General features: G+C 30.7%; 1 protein-coding gene across 6 annotated transcripts in view; it reads right to left on the reverse strand.

Moving 5' to 3' along the window:
• The window catches only part of LOC118191712 (transcription factor AP-2-epsilon-like), a 357763-nt gene that overhangs the window by 117349 nt on the left and 222321 nt on the right, over window positions 1-18093 (reverse strand). The window contains exon 2 of one of the 6 annotated variants that reach the window (XM_085827756.1): window positions 15792-15839. The exons of 2 other annotated variants lie outside the window; for them this stretch is intronic. In XM_085827756.1, the coding sequence (XP_085683882.1) occupies window positions 15792-15839 (48 nt within the window). Of the gene's footprint in view, window positions 1-8859; window positions 9809-15791; window positions 15840-18093 lie in introns of those variants that run through there. 3 more of the 6 variants (XM_035362547.2, XM_035362548.2, XM_035362549.2) reach the window with 3 other exon arrangements.

An 18093-nucleotide genomic window follows, 5' to 3' on the forward strand; every position in this document is an offset into this window, starting at 1 on the left:
GTTATTTTTCCCCCCTGTATAGTGTTGCCATTGCTCGCTTTGAAATATTTGAGTTTGTAAATCAAAAATTCGTTAAAGTTTTACAAAATATGAAACAGATAATAAAACAAATTCCAAATTTGGGCTTCCACATGCTCATATTCGAGTGGAAGATTACGTTATTCAAAATTTGATGGCTTTAAGAACAGTTGTTTTATCGCAACGCAAGAAAAATACATATTACATAAAATACATAAATGCAGATTCTTAATTTAGATTTAAATTATTTAATTTCTTTAAATACAATACAGGGCTCTAATATTTCGTGGCAACAATTTGAAAAATGGTTCAGACATTTATAGTGAACCAACGAAAAATGCCAAAGCGAAATTAATAGCCCTTTTGGGCTAACGCCCTTTGGACTAATAGTTAAATTAAGTTCTTAGCAACACAATCGAATATCATGAAACAGTGCTGAATACTTTTAATTTCGCAAAAAGAGAGGAAAAAGAAGAAACTGGACATAAAAATATTTGCCTTAAGTATTAAAGGAATATTTTATATTATTTATAACACATAATTACCCATTCGACTGCCATAAATTTGTCTCAAAGACAAGTTTCTTAAATTTATAATGATTTATACATAACATAAGTTTGTATAGCTTTTGTACTTCACACGTCAGTTATATACAAGAAGGAAAGTGTTTTCGCTCGATATGTAAAAGTCTCTTCCCCGCTTTGTATTAAAAAGTAAAGGGAACTATGATTACTAGGCTAACTGTGTACAACAAATACATGAGGGTTGAACAAATAGTTCTCACGTGCTCTGCGTGTCAAAGGAAAATAAAATTGCGAAAAATCGTTAATATACCGCCAGGTAGGTCACGTCACTGGTAGATCAAAGATGTAGAACATTTGCAATTCTTATTCTTTAAAAAATAAAATACAACGTAAGCATTAAGGTTGTTAAGGTAGCTCAAAAATTAACTTAACTGCTTTTTATCAAGGATCTTAAGCCTGACGAGTAGTAGGACTTTGAAACGAATATAAGGGAAAATTACACATTAGTTAGTTAGATGAAGCTAAAACTAATAATTGCATATAGTTTAATTCAACTAACAATCACTTTTATTCATGGGAGTAATTAGGTAAGAGACAACTCTTATTCAAAGGTGACAAAATCTAAAATATTTTAAATTAGTATAAAATTTCCGAAAGAATCTAGTGAAAAATTTTTTATATATTTTAATATTCATTTACAGATTTTTGATTTATGAAGTCAGCAATGTCGTTTCCGAATTCGATCTCCTGATTTCTACCCAGACGTGCTTCCCATTACACCAAGAAGGCGCGAAGAAAGGAGGGAGAAAATTCCTTACAATTACATTTCTTAAACGGATTGACTATTTAATTAATTTATATTTAGCCTGTTGGTCTCACTTTTGGTATATTATATCTCATAATTAACTCATATAATTTTTATTAATTACACTGATCTTTTAAATAACTGTTGGTAAATTCGTTGCAAAACATAATTAAGTACATTCACTTATAAATGTGATTTGTACCGTTTTTCTTCTTGACATAATTATTTATCTGAAATTTAAAGCTTCATTTGTGTTTTTTTTAATATGCTTTTGCAATTTTTTTTTTATTTAGAAGGAAATCACATATCATAACTCTTGTTATTCTACTTTTAATCAAAGAACCATTTCTTTTTAAGATTTTTAATTGCTTTTATTAAGTTACCAAGCGATGCAACAAAAATTAAATTAAAACGATTGTTCTTTTCATTCATATTGCACAATAAATACTTTTCGTAGCTTTCATGTAATTCGTTTTCTCTTCATTTTGAAAGTATTCAATAATGGTAACTTTTATCATATTACTTTACTATTGATACTTAAGCTGCTAATCGGCAATCGATAGTTTACAGCATAATTATTTTCCTCTTGGAAATAAAAGAATCTCACCAATCAATATTTTTCAAGAACAGTTTTTCTTTATTCATCACATTCCGTGATCACTTCCTTTCGAAGAAAATAAATTTCAGGGAATAAAAAATTACTATTTATTATAAAATTTTGACTTTATATTTCATTATGAACATTTGCAAAGAATAAAGTCTTAGATTTAGATTAAATTTTTATATACAAATGTGTGATATTGAAATAAAACCGAGTTTCTATATGAAATTATACTGAAAACAACTAAAATTATAATTTCTGAAATTACAAAATATATGGGGTTTTTTTCTTCTTCCTTTCTTTTTTTTTTTTTTTCTTCTTACAATTAAGCTATCAATCAATCTAAAATACCGAAAGCAGTTTTTAGCCTGTTTTCTTGTGAGCTTCGAGTTATAATGTGATACGTTGACTGTGAAACGTACTTTTCTGAAGCTCAAATTTCTTTTGTTAGAATTTAAATTAGACATGCGGGGAATAATGCATATAATTTAAACTGAAATAGCAAAATAATTTAAGAGACTTTAAAAAGTAATTAAAACAACACGAATAAAATTATAAAGCTGAATACTGTGCAATATATATGAAGATTTGAAGTTTAATAAATTTCGAATCACACATTTTAATAATTATGAAAATTCTCTAATGTTTGTTTTACAATGGTTTCGCTGATATATATCTTCTAGTTTTTACCAACTGCATCTTCAAAATCTCAAGTTTTTATTTTACATGAATTTTCAATGCATAAGATGTTTGCTTAGCTTTGCTATCATAAAATGACATTTCTCAATAAAGAAACGAAGTTAGTTATATTTCAGAATTATTTAATTTGAACTTTTCGGGGGTATTTTTTAAACGTTCATTTTAGCATGGCAGTGACATAGATAAAACATTTTTGATACCTTTTAATAAAATTCGTTAAGTGTTACAAAATATGAAATCGATAATAAAACAAATTCCAAATTATTGCTTCCAAATGCCCACATTCGGTGGAGGATTTATTCAAAAAATTGATGGCTCTAGGTACAGTTGTATTACCACAATGAGAGAAACCTATATACATTTATATAGATTCTACATTATTTATTTTCTTTAAGTATAACACAGGGCGATAATATTTGGTGGAAACAATTTGAAAAGTGAAAAGGACATTTAAAGTTTTCGACGCAAAATGACAAAGTGAAATTGATAGTCCTTTAAGCTAAGAAGAGTTGCCTGAGACAAATACGCGTTCTTTTACAGTTGAGGTTTTAATTTTATTGAACAGTAAATATTAAGATGGAAGCACAAAGTATTATTTTCTGTCTAAGATAAAAAACGAAATATTTGTATGATTTTTTAATAGCTTCCGTTTGTACACATATATTTTTTTTTAAAACGCTTTTTAATTTAAAGCTTTTATTCGAGACATCAAGTATAACCTACATTTTTCAAATTAAATTCTTTTTCAAAATATTTCCCTATGATAGTTCCATAAAGTCATTTGTACAGAATTTTGTGTGAGTTTAGTTTTCTATTTCCTTATATGACTGCAGTCTGCTTTTGTTCAAGCACTAATATTTATTTTCAAGGACTAATATTTATAATTTACTTGAATTTCTTCGATTTTGACTTCGAGTTTTTTCAACTAAAATCAAAGTAAAGTAGCAGTAAAGTATTTACTAATTATTTGTATTTAGTATATCATAGTTCCTCAGGTGTTTTCATCTTAGTTTTTTGGAGGTAGGTTCTGAAAATGTTTTAAATATTCGCGTAATTTTTCCCTTTCTGAATGCGTTCAGAGAACGAGCTCCCCGAAATTTTAAAATGGGTTCGTCCACATTGTGATTATTTTCGTCTTGCTAACAAAAACAAACTCTGGCAAATTATCTGCGAAAATCCGCCGAAATTTCCTTTTTACTATGGAACTTTATGTCAGCCTGATATAAGAACTGACATATCACACAGATGCAAATACGAACTGAAATTTAGTTTACGATTTCGATTAGTCAGTTGCACATTCAACTTCTCTGATTATTTGCAGATGACATGAGGCCTAAGAATTATCAGAGAGAACAATAAGAACCGGCGAGATTCAAGTTATAGGAAAGTAAAATAAAAATGTGAACTAAAAAGGACATGTTAGATATTGCAATGTTAATATTATTACGTATTTTTGTAGGATTTTTTAAAGAAATAATATTGTGGCAGTTACCTGAAGTTTATCTACGACTACTGTCATTTGTTACGTTCTTATTGTAACAACATCCTTCGGAATTTAAATTATTTGCATAATTTTCCCCTCTCGATTTTCGGACGGTAAAATTTAGTATAAAAAGTACCAGAAATTCACCAGGAATACGGTAGTAATTCACTAGGCTATTCTTCCATATATATATTTGAGAGCTCTAATGCATCGAAAAATTTTAAATTGCTACGGCCGTAATGTAAAATAGCTTATCACATCAAAATATAAATCAAATCAAATCGGACTATTATTCCGAACTAAATTGAGATAATAATGACCAAAACTTGGGTTAAATTTCCCGTTTACTTCCTAAAGGTCAAATGATACACGGTGAATAAAGAATTCCGCAACGAAGACCACTTTCTTTTTACGATTGCTGAACAAATTGTAAAGAATGGAGAGGTATGGTCTTTTTAAAAAGAATTCCTAGACAATAAATATTATCTTTGTAAATCAAATAGCTCAGTACTCGAGGCAGATCAAAGTCACACTTCTTTGATACGCACGAGTTTCTTGTTGTTCAATCAAGCGGTGATAAAACCTTCATAGTGTAATCTTTTGGAGAAGCCACTTATTTTTCTTGAAACTTTACTTCAGCGAGCAAGAAAACATGTCTCTGAGTTTTAAAGCCGAGTTCAAAACTATTAAGCAAACACGAAGAGAAACAATATTTCGACAAAATACTAAAAAGAGATAGGAGTTCTTGAAAGTAGGTATGAAGAAATGGAGCAAAACTTTTGTGAGTTGTGCAATTATGCAATAAAAAGCTATACATTTTTGTCTTTGTCATGAACATTAGGCATACGAACATTAAATGTGTTCCAAAAGGTAATCAACAGACTCTTCTTCTTTTAAATTTGATCATAAATGAATCACCTTTATTTAATGTTTCAAACAGAACTTGTTAAGGGGTAAGTATTTAAAACATTAAACCGGTTGATTAATGAGTGCTAAATAACATGTTTCGTTCCTCTCGATACTGTAAGAATCTAAACCGTTCTAAATTAATTTCCTTTTTCAAAATTATTTCTCAGGTTGTCTCATATTGTTGAGAATAAAAACTTAATTTAAATTTAAAAAATTGTGCAAATAGACAAACTAAAATTAAAACATATAAATTACAAAAAGACAGTAAATTGAAAAAAAAAAAATAGTAGAACTGTACATAAGAACTCCTGTTCATGTAAATTATGAAACATTAACGGGTAGTCAAACTTACAATTAAAAAAGGGCCGTCTTGTAAACTTGAATTCCTACCTAATTTATCTTGAAAAAATTTACTTCTGATAAAAATGTACACTTTCATATATGATGAATTACAAGTTGATGACGTGAACATAAAAAAAGCAGCGTTGATACACAGGTATAATAGCAGTCGCGTCGAGGTCGATTGAACATATTTGGTTAAAATTAAACTTTGATTTCCAAATTTTAAATCATTATTAGATGAACCGTTATGGAAACATCTGCGTTATGAGCGCTGTGCGAGAGTTATATGGTATGGATTAATATTGAAATTACGCAGTTTAGAGAGATTTATTATAAGCAATAACTATTTTTAGGATGCAAAGGGGATTTAACCAAATTAAAAGAGAGATTAGTCGGCTGTTGAAAACCAAATACGATTTTAATTAACATATTTTTTATCTTACATATAAATAAATAAACATTATAATTAATAATGTATTCATAAATTTTTTTTCACGTACAGATAGCAGGAGAAAACTGTATTTTAATACATATGTTAAACCTTTCAAAGTAGTTAAAAGAATCGGTATGTCTATGTAACATACATACGATATATATGATACATATGTTACATATGAACATTTATAGTAAAATTATCAACACTTAAAATAGTAAACTTAACATATGGCCTATTTAATCCATCCATATGTTAAGTTCTGCAGCTATTCAGATAACTCCTTGATACTGAATTAATTAATAAGAATGCAATTTTAATTCCAGAAAGAATTGTACAAAGGAGGCCAGAATATTAACCATTGGACCACGGCTAAGGTCATGACACACGGGGCTATTCGCTACTAAATAAAGATTTATTTATAGTTTCCGAATATGGTAACACATAAATTTCAATGATCCTCATTTAAAATTTCGCAATTGAAAGTATACGTCTAGATTCATAAAGATAAAATTTAATAGTTATTTTTGAAAGTATATGTAGTAAAAGAATGTTGATGTAATAGAACTGGTTTTCACCGGCTGCCTAACGATGCTATACGAGCCAGAAAGCACAGGGAAATTTATGGTACAACAAAAAGCACCTGCCAAGTTATATTCTTTAAAATACAGCAGTTTGCTTTGCTAATTGCTTGCTGAAATTTATTGCTTAACCGTTAAAAGCAAAATATTTCTCAGCATCTTAAAACATACATCTGGAACCTAGGACTTTATTTCCATTGATCTGACTCGAATAATAATTAAATAATTATCTATTATAAATGGCGTTGTTATTCTCTAGTTAGTAGAATAATATTCTTATAGGCAGTCACGATTAATCTAAATTTTTAAAAAAGGAATCCTCGCTTACATGAACTATCCCTCAAGCTCATTAAACACTGATTCATATTTAGAAAATTATTTCTTTTGTCCCATAACGAAAGGCTCTCAAATTGCCCATTACAACGCTCTGTTGCGCTGTTGAGATATGTTAAGGCTCGTATGCAGTATTTATATTTAGTATTATTCTGTTTGCGCTAACGCTTACATTGCTATGCTTGTTAGGTACTAGGTTCTTACTGTTGAATACTGCACTCGCATTACACTGCATTTGTACTTTACTGTTACGTTTATTACATCTATTCCTCGGTTTTATAGAATATTATGATAATACCATTTACTACTACAAAATTGCTCAAGAGGACGTGGAAGATTTTTCTGAGGTAACTGAGGCAAACAAGTACGTAACGTAACGTAGTTTTTAATATTATGATGAAGAAATTCTAATAGACATCATGCAATTATTATACGCTGCAGCTGTATGACAACATAACTAAATAAAAGTGCTTGATATTTCTCTTCTGAATAAGAATTCTAATTAATTTTCTGTACCTCCGACATAATTTTTTTTTATTTATTTTAATAAATTTTTAAATACGAGGTATTTGTTGTTGATTTAATTAAAGTTAATATCAAACGTACTCGGAATCATATAAATTAAGCACAATAACGTTTGATTAATGAGTTAATTTAAAATTCTTATAACATATTTACTGGTTAAATCTCAAACCAATATTTGAAGACAAATATAGCATTTAATAGAAAGATATATTATGGATTACTATAAAAGTTAATTAATGTTTAAGACTGACAGATTTTCCTATTACATATAAAAGTAATTTATTCTATCAAGAATGATTAAATCAGATAGAAATTTATTCCCATCTGATTTAGTCATTCTTAATTAAAATGCTGTTAATAAAGTTACTACACAGGTAACTGAAATAGATAAATAATTTAACGCAACCCTATACTCAAGAATTATCTTTAGTAAAAAGTTTCTAAGGGAAACTATAGATCCTATTTACAATGAAAAAGACAATCGTATACAAATATATGTGAGATATTTTTTTATTTATAACTTATTTCTCGAGCATTTTGCATCAAAATTATTTAAGATAGTTCTAAATTTTAAGAATTCAAATAACTGATGAATTGATCGTATTCTCATCATAATGATAAACAAGCGATCGGACTTATTCTTCACTTGTAGATGAATCCGAGCACTCGGCGTTTTTTCTAAAAAAAATAAATAGTTAAGTTTTAGCTTAATATTAACTGTTATTTACCGAAATTGTTTAACTAGAATTCTGCATTTAAAATTTATTTTTGAGGCGTAACAAAATATTTTTTATTTGAAGACTCATAGTTGGATACGAATCATAAATAAATTTTTAAACCGGTGGAAAATCACATAAATGATAATAAAAAATCGTCAATTAAGTAATAACTATCCAAAAATTAAACCTAAAATGCCGTAAATAATTTAAATTTAGTTACATGATTTTTTTTATTTACAATTACTCACATACGTGTATTTAATGACTAGAGTTTAAGATCATTCATTAGACATACATTTTAAAATAATTTCGAAGATAGTTATTTTAAAATTACATAGACACTTAACAATCAATGTTTATTTATAATTCTAAAACAATGGATTTGATATTAGGTTGGCTAGACACACTAGAAAGCAATTTTCAGAATAACTGATCTTACATCGATATTAAAGAGATAAATAAAGATAATTTTGCCCATTGTGTAAAATCAATTTCAAGTTAATTTTAAAATAATATCTGAATTCAAAAATTGTCCGAAATATTTCCGCAAATCGGCAAAATCTGCTTTAATGTTAATGCTCCAGTTTTTTAAACAAAAGGTTTATATAAATTTGAAAACTATTTCTTACAAAGATATTAAAAATAATTTGTTCTTTCAAATTATTTTTGGAATAATGAAAGCAAAGCTGGGGGCATATAAAATCATAAAATAATTTTAAACAGAATATATATTTATGCAAATTTTTGGACGCACAGTTTTTATTTATGAAATAATGTAAGCAAATCCTTTTATCTATGAAATAATGTGAGTAAATTTATAAAGCAATGTTTTATAAATACTTATGCATGATTAAAATATATTAAATTATAAATAAACTTATAATTACCTCCGAATCATAAGGCAAAGAAAATTGAGAGCGGGTGATTCCAGTTTTCGGAGCTATGGCTTGCGTAGGTGAAAAGGGGGACATACCTTCCCCCTCTGTCGGAGGACCCTTTCCTTTCCTCGATGAAACCATGTCCGATTGATGCTGAAGCTGAGCCATCAACATCTCCCACGTCTCCCGGGGGGTATCCACCCCCACCTCAGGCAAGATCTGCACCTCGGCCAACGTGATCACCCTTTCAGCAGAACAATAAACAAACGATGGGACTGACCATTAAATGTTTGGGAATCCGAACACTGAAATGTTTTCGCTCCCAGAAGGTAGTTGACAACAAAGAACAGATTAAATAAATATATCACAAATAGTGAAAACTTTGGCAGTTAGGATATTCTTCTCACTATCACGGAGAAAACTTCAAACAGTTTGGAAAACAAATGATTCGATAATGATCCACGAATTATTAATTACACACTTTTTAACGGGGTTGAATAACAAGTCCAGAGTCTTTTTTCATCAGATTCCTTTAGGTAAATATGAAAGGCTTAGACGATGCTGTGGAGACGACAATTTATTCATAGAGAAGGCCCTCGTGACTGCACTCTCCTGACCCCGGGTTAAAGATTGAAAAAGTTCTGGAAGTGTTTTCAATCAGACAGCGTCCAGTTTTTCGGACACGATGGCCCAGTTTCGACGGTCTCGAATCCGCGCTTCGGGCGACGACGATTCAGCCGGGCAATTGACGCACGCAGTCGAAAATCTTTTTCTCGCTCCGGAAAAAAAAAGTAAATAAAGTATGAAAAAAAAAGAGAAAAGAAAAGACCGGCACCCCGAAACAAACAGCTCCCGAAGCTGTGGATGCTCTTGCCTCCAGGGTGAGTGCTTGAATAGAGTTTTTAGGATGAAATCGCGTCAAGCTATGCTGAACGTACCTTCGTCAGGAATCGTCCAATACCTTCTCTGCGAGTTCCCCTTTCCCCCTCCCGCGCAAAGGGGGATGGAGGAGAATCAAACGGGGGGTGGAGCAGCGGGATGGAAGGAAGAGAGGAAAGACCACAAAGTCGCTCCTTTTCTCGTTACTGCCTAGCAAAAGGTTGCCGACTGCTCGGAAAGGTGTCCCTTCTTTTAGGGATTATTTAATGGAAAACTGTGAAGGCAGGGATTTCTCCAAAGCTATCAAAACAGAGCTGACTGATTTTTGTCAAATGTTGGATGCTTTGCGAATAAAATGCACTGGCTGTAGAAATTCTCTCACATGTAAGAAAATCTAAAATAAGGTAAACATTTACGAAAGTCTGGAGTACCCAGTATTTTTACTCTTTTCTTTTGAATTTTCTTATAATTTATATATTTACTTATTCCTCAAAGAGCTTGAAATAAGACAGAAGAATTTTAAAGAGGCTTCAATGGTAGCTATTAACTCGCGCTCTGCATTAATAGAATAAAATCTCTACGTATAGCAATGATGATTTATTATGATAAAATTCTTAATTAATCTACACTCTTCCTAAAACGCAAGATAAATTTGATGTTGACATTCCGTCTGGAATCAACAAATGAAAAATTAAGTTATTTTACACAACCTTAAATAAGTGTACTAAAAGTTTAAATCTTGTAGATTTTTAATGGGGAAAACTGTATGCTATACCTTTGTAAGTAGAGGCCTATTTCCTTACTAGAATAAACATTCTACGTAAAAGTTGTTTTTTCATTTAATTTTATTTTTACCTCCTTTGATGGATAACATCAATTATAAATGGGAAAATCGCATCCCATCAAACTGGTGATCAAATTCAACTCCGGATAAAAAGCACTTAAAATCAAGCCCTAAATTGCAAATTAAAAGTAACTAATCAAAGGCCTCGGTAGCTCACAGGCGGAATGCCGATCTGTGAGCTTGCAGGTCCTTGGTTCGGCTTCTATTCGACAAACTTAGATTTTATACAATCATAGAAAGAGTCAAGAACATTCTATAGCTTTTAAAGAACATATTTAAATGGCTATTCTGCATGGATTAGTACTGAAATAGTCAACTGTCCTTTTTTTTAACTATTTATTTATGCATTTAAAGCTGTAAGCTTTTTACAGATTTAGTAAACTTATAACAATATCGCAAGACTGGCTAAAATAATATTAATAGTTTACTTATGAAATCCCAGTTAGAGCTACCATATGAGCGGAAACTTGCATTTTCTTCTCTCGCGATTTTACTCATTTAAATATTATATGGCTATTGAAAGCGTTTAAAATCAGAATTAAACAACTGCGAAATTCCGAGATTTGAATTCATAAATTTGCCAAAAATGAAATTCCTTTAAATAAAAGGATATTTATCTGCGTGTTTTGTCTCAGGGGGATGTAATACTTCTTAATAATAAAAGTTACGAAGATTTCTCATAATTTAAATGGCCATGAATTTTAAATGAAAATTATAAAGACCTGGCATCTTACTGGAATCTGAACCCAGCTTCTGATATTTAGGGACTAGGCGCGCTACTATGTAAGAGATCAGGAGAATTCCGGTATTTTCTTCTTCATCATGAGGCTTGCATCATTTAGTTTTGCTTTCTTGGGGCGACTGGATGAGTCCATTACCTGTTGCCTACATAAAAGCATTCTAGGAAATGCAAAATTTTAGGAATGGGAATTTCCTAGGAAATGGGAAATCGTGATTTTTGAGACATATACCTGGATTTCAGTCGAATATCCATGATTTAGAAATTCAGCTTACAGAGAAAAGGTTCTTGTTTTTTCTGTGTAGCTGCTTATGCTGTTAGCATTAAATTTCCACTTGAACTTATGGTCAGTTTTAGATTTTTAATAGGATTTAATAATTTTATTAACATAAACATTAAGGGAATAACAATTTTTTTGAATAATTCAGTTTGTTTTAAAAGGAAAAAATTTCACTCATTCCAAGCAAACAAAAATGTCTTAAGCAAATTTTATAGGAGAAATTAGATTTAAACTTTCTTAAATTAGAGGCGATACAGGCAAATTTTTATTTTCAAATTTTTTTAATTTTCTTTAATGAAAATTAATGTAACACAAGAACAAAATGTGTGGACAAGATGCAAATTTAACCGCTATCATCAAAAGTAATTTTAAAATTGACCACCATTGCAACAAATGCTTATTCTTGTTGACAACTAAATTCATACATTTCTGTAAAATTGAAAGAGGTAAAAACAATAATGTAAAAGGTAAGAAAGGTATTTATTTCACTACTCTCGTCAAAAGTAATTTTAATTATGGTCATCGCTGTAATAAACATTTACTTTTGTTGTTGCCCAAGCTTGTTAACAGTCATCATCATCTCATTTGATTCTATATTTTTACAATTTCATGATTAAGAACTAACGCTTCATCATCTTGAACAATGGAATTCGCTCACTTTGTTTCCCAAAAGGGAGAAACAGCCACTTTTTTAGGGGAAAGCGATTAAAATGCTTGGCAGTTGTAGCTACCAGCGAGCCCAATCCCATGCCAAGCAGGTGCGGTCGGCCGTTTATGTTATTATGTTTCTTTTCTTTATCTTTTCCGATGTTTGTAACTCAGAGCTTCCCGCATAAATTAAGTCTACAAAATTCGGAGGCATAGGCTCAACTGACTGCAGTAACAATCACCACTGTTTTAGTGCACCCCCTTTCAAATGCTTTCCCCTGGAAGAGTCCTTTCCGCAAACAGGTTTCCATCAACGATGAGAGAGAGAGATTCGTCCATCTCCCCTTCCCCCTCCTCTTCCAGTTTCGAAAACCGCGGTGTATTATTTCTGCCCCCCTTTTATCTTCTTCCCTCCCCTTTCCAAAAGTTAACCTGTTATTAGCAAGATTATTATAGCCACGCCCTCCTTAAGTTTGGATGGAGAGGTTCAGTTCTGCTCAGTAAATTTTTGCGAATCAGTCCCTTTCTACGAGGATGGATCGGTTCGAAATGATACACAAGAACTGTCCTGTCCGCATTCCCTCCCCCCCTTAACCTCGGACATTTTTCAGTTACCGGTGCCATTTGTTAAAAATGCGGCATTCTTCGAGTATTGCTTTTTACTTAAGTGTAATTATGATTCATTTATAGGAGTTCCACCAAGATGTAGTAACCTGACGAAGTAGAAGTGAAAGTTTTTTCCATCTTTTTTGTTAACTTCTTTTTGTTACTGAAAAATTTCAGAAGAGGAATGGAAGTAAGAGATATGCACGTGGTGTAATAACCCCTGTCCCGAAGAAGAGTTGGCTAAATTGTTAGAAGTGGAGACGGAGACAAATTGCCAGCAATTTACGGAAAAGTGGCCTGTGGGAAAATTGCGAATGTAATTTCTTTCAATAAATACTAAACACAGAGGGTATAACTTGATTGTGCAATCAATAATGTTTGCTGGTACTCTCAGAGACTTCGAAAGAACAACATGCATTTTCAGCCAGCAAAATGGTAATTATGAAGGCACAAAACTTGAAATTCACGTACTGAACGCTTTCAGCATCAGTTCTAAGAAGATATGGTACGCAGTAACTATTTTTACGTAAATTCTGTATTTCAAGGGAACTATGAATTTATAATACTCATATGTTCCGAGAATGTAACGGAAAACTAAGGTTTGTTCCGTTGGAAATATAAAAAATAGCAACCTCGAATTAGCATCTATCGGAACATAATTGCAGCTCTTGCTATTACGTCTAACTGGAAGTAGTCGGTATGGAAACAGAGTTTATACATTTTCAAGTAGAGTTGAACCAGGTACAAATTGTATTGTTATTTTGTTTTGGACGAATGCTGGCGGTGGGAATAACATAACACTTCTACAAAGAGTAAATATATATATATATATATATATATATATATATATATATTTAATCGAATGGCGGGCACTGGTCTTGTCTCAGCGTTGACCACTTCTAAGACCAGAAGTTGTCGCCATTTTAATATGGAGGCACCTAATAGTCAGCCACCGGTACCTCCTACAAAGGGACAGACTATATACATCCATGCCTTCTCCGCGATTCGAACCCGGCCATTCCGTATCACAGTCGGCTCACCTAACTATTATACCGTCTGGGCGGTTCCTATAACGAGTATTTTACTTCAGACAAAAATCATAAATAAGGTACGTAGTGGATTCTTAATTGTGTTAAGGGGCCAAATTTAAACGCATTTCTTCAATACATGAACCCTTACACGAAACAGATTACTGCCCATTTCTAAAGCAACAGACAGCTGTTTACTTTCTATCGAGAGGTGTTCTTGTGGCAGACAGATAGTATCCGGGCTTTGGCAAATACGCCGGACATTCTGAAACCAATGGGAGAAAGGTGGGGTCATCGCGTTGTTTTCAATACCTTAAATTATGAGAAGTTAATCCCGTTCCACATTCTTGATCAAAGAGAACTGGGGAGTCAGATGGTGAGAAATCTTGCAAATAAAGTAACTGAAGCATGAGAGGAATCAAGTTATGATCGAAGAAACTAAGTTTCTTACTTCAAAATGCGATATCGCATGAAAATTGTTGAAAGATGCCTTTATTCCCTTTGCACTGCAACCGAAGTATCTATTTCGGATGAAGTCATTTCATATATTGCTTCGTTATAGAATATACTAACGCTCTTTAATAGTTAAACTGAAGTACCATAGTCTCACGCACGTTGCATGACTTTTCCGTGAATGTTTTTTGAGAGAGGAATTTTAATGGATACTAGTTAATCCTTTGTCAGACACTTTCTCATTTTAGCAATTATATGTAGATTTGCATTCTAAAAAGATTAATTACGAAATTCTTTATGAATTTCGAACCAATGACATAATAAGATAGTTTATTTTTTTAAAGCACCTAAGGACCACATAAATTGTTAGAAATGAATTTAAGAATATTGCTCTGAATTTAAATTTTAAATATCATTCATCTGCGTGGCTAAGACAAAATCCCGAACATTCAAATGGGAAATTCAATATTCTGTGAGTTTTATTGCATGGAAATTTATGTTACAGCGCCTTTCTTTGAATAATACTCTTATAGCGTAAGAATTTATATCTACATTAGTTGTTATAGGACTACGCTAGCTTAAATTGGCCTTTCAGTAACAGATTGGCTAACACTACTGAATAACAAAAATTCAACCCGGGCTAAAATGCAAGGTTAACGGGATGGTATTTTTCCTCGTATATGATATGAATATAAATAGCTCCTTCAGGATGGCCTAGAGTCCTAGCGTGCTTTGCCATAATCTAATAATCTGATACAATCCAACGTAAATCCTAAAATTTATAAATTTTAATGAATTAAAAAAAGATTTGAGCAGCATAAAACTCTATTTTTAAAAGCAAAGAAGAGCAATATTAAACATCACAATCAATGCAAAATTAAATTTTGTTTGACTCCACGCATTTCTATAATGCTGTAGGTAAACACAAATTGTCCCATATATGCATCATTTTAATTCGAGAAGTCAGTTGTTACAAAAACATATGTAATATAATAAAAGCAAAAACGTAAAATGCATGCAGAACTAGTTGAATATAAAGTGCGTACTTTATATATTTTTCTATTTATTAACTTGCAAATTTAAAATGCCAATATTCGAATAGCTTTACGTATAGGCAATTTTCTTCTGATATTTCTCAAAATTGCTTTGTTTTTAATTACGAGCGTGTTTCTTATTATTCAATAATTTTCATAACGTTTATACCTGTTTTTCACCCTAATTTTTTGTGATTTTTACCTCAATTTCATCGGTAAGTTCTACTAAACAAAGAATAATTTACTAAAGCTAGAGTGTTCGCAAAATAATGTGATAAAAAAATTTCTAGGACATAAAAGAAACAAAATGCTGAAAAGCGTAAAAAAGCAAATGAGGTTTTTTTTAATTTTAAAACCGTTCTAACTAATTATAATGAAATTCAAATTTCGCAGTTTTTTAATTTATTAAGAATATGAAAAATATGCATACATTATCTGATAAGCCTGTATCTTGATGAGCGTAAAACAGTTCGTATTTCTGTAGGGAGAAAAATAACACACTTTCACATATTTATGAAGTCATACAATGAAACACAAGCAATGTACACTGACAAAATATCGTATACATTTGAGCGAAAAAAGACCATATTTTATAAGTATATATAACTCACTCACTCCGTGCCTAAAACACGTGACTTTTCTCGCAGAGCATCTTGTATTGCAGCCTATCATTATTGATAATAATCTTCCAGATATCCGCCTTAATCGATACATAGGATTGTTATCTCAGTTTCTGGAAATGTTCTTAGTGTTTGGAATTCTTTTTGCTATTTTCTTGTTTTAACTGATATGTGTTCTGAATTTTAAACTGAATTTATAACAAATAGGCTTGTTTATTTCCTGATTTCACGCGCCATTTAAATTTAGATGAGATTGATTATGAAAGCGATAAGGGCGCAGTTTTAATGCTGCAGCTAGAACATATGGCTTTTTAAGGCTATTATTTAGCATAACTGCAAGACAATTTCGTTCTCTTTTATTAAAAAAATATTGCATAAACTTAATTTGCCTCTCATGCATTTAATATTTACATTCGTAATTTATTTAGATTTCCCACTGGGGCAATGCTTTCAAACAGAATGAAAAAGATTTTAAATATATATATATATATATATATAATTTATTTCCTAAACAATATTGATTAATTGATTATATTATCTCCTAAGTTTAATTAAAGTAGAATTATTTTAAAAGAGTGAATCCATTCTAGTAAGTTATATTTTGAAAGATGTTTTGAAAGTAAAATGTTAATAATGTTTTAACGGGGACTGGAATTAAATCATCATGAAAAACAAAAATTCCAATTGTAAAAGGAAAAATTAAATTAAGAGCATGTAATCATTGTCATTGATCGGAAATGAGTTGACTTTTCAAGGGGAACAAACCAACTCCCGTTGAATGAACAATAATTAATAAATAAATACGTAAATACGAAGGTGTTTCGTCTTTACTCGAGTAATAAGGTTAAGACAAACCGGCAATTCTAGTCAGGCCAAGTAGTAGTAACTTATTTTCGCACTAAATGAATTTAAGATCATACAACATTTGATATATATATAGTTAAAAAGTTCCTTTTGAAGTAGGAGTTTGAATATCGTTCGAAACATTTATACCGGTATTTATATCAATAATTTTGCTCAATAATTGGTAAATTTTGTATTTTTAAGTGTTGAAATATATGTTAAAATTTTCTGTCAGGAAATGGTTTTGATGTTCAAAGAAAATAAATAAAGAATAAAAATGACTAAATAAACGTGACATGCATGAAAGATAAGTTATGCTATTTTTCAATAAAAAAATATCAGAAGATCAGAAATTAGTATAACTACTTATGGATTTCTAATTCACTATCAAAATTAACATCTAAAAGGTGTTTTACAGGTACCTTTGAAGTTTCCTTTCCTTTCATTAGTACTTACAAACGCATATCCAAAATATTCAATATAATTACTAACATTACTGTCTCGCAATGCAAGCGAATATCTAACAAGGGAACAACACATTGTTAAGAGGTTACAGCTATTACGAGTAGCATATAGTTGGGATTTGAATAATAATAAAGGAAATGGTTAACTCTGCTTTGTGAAATTCTAAAATGCATGTATTAAATTTCGCATACATGAATTCAGAGTTCTGTATACCTTACTATTGTAAATTAAAAAGTATGACTACAGAATAAAACTGAATGTCGAAAAATATTATAACGTGAGATAATTACCAAATAGCAAAATTAAACTTTATTTAATTTTATTTTTTCTAGATTAAAAATATCAAATTAAGATCTGTCTTCTTCAAAAGCAAGTTATTCTGCGCAAGTGCATCGGTTCAGTCGCATTAAATACGAGTGTGTAATATATCGCACATTTAAAGCTATGTTCATTGTTGTTATATATATTCATGGAGACGTAAAACTTGGTAACAAAATTTAAAGCTGTGTCCTATTTTTTTTTTTTTTTTTTTTTTAATTTTGAATTTCAAACAGTAAAAAGCCTCGTTCGGATGCTGTTATTTTTAATAAATCATACAGAGTTTGGAATTAGCATAAAAAACATATAAAAATAAAGAAGGGCAATAGTCAAATATGTTCCTAAAAATAATCTCGAATTGCTTAGAAAATTAAACTAAAAATTATCATTGTTAAGTGGGGGAAGGAAACAAGTCATATAATAAAGAATAATATAAAATGAAATTTATAGAAATTATCATGGAATAATAGTTAAATTTGTTATACG

Source organism: Stegodyphus dumicola, chromosome 12 (genome assembly GCF_044657685.1).
Source record: "Stegodyphus dumicola isolate Sdum_Otavi_A_Nest chromosome 12, ASM4465768v1".
Taxonomy (NCBI): Eukaryota; Metazoa; Arthropoda; class Arachnida; order Araneae; family Eresidae; genus Stegodyphus; species Stegodyphus dumicola.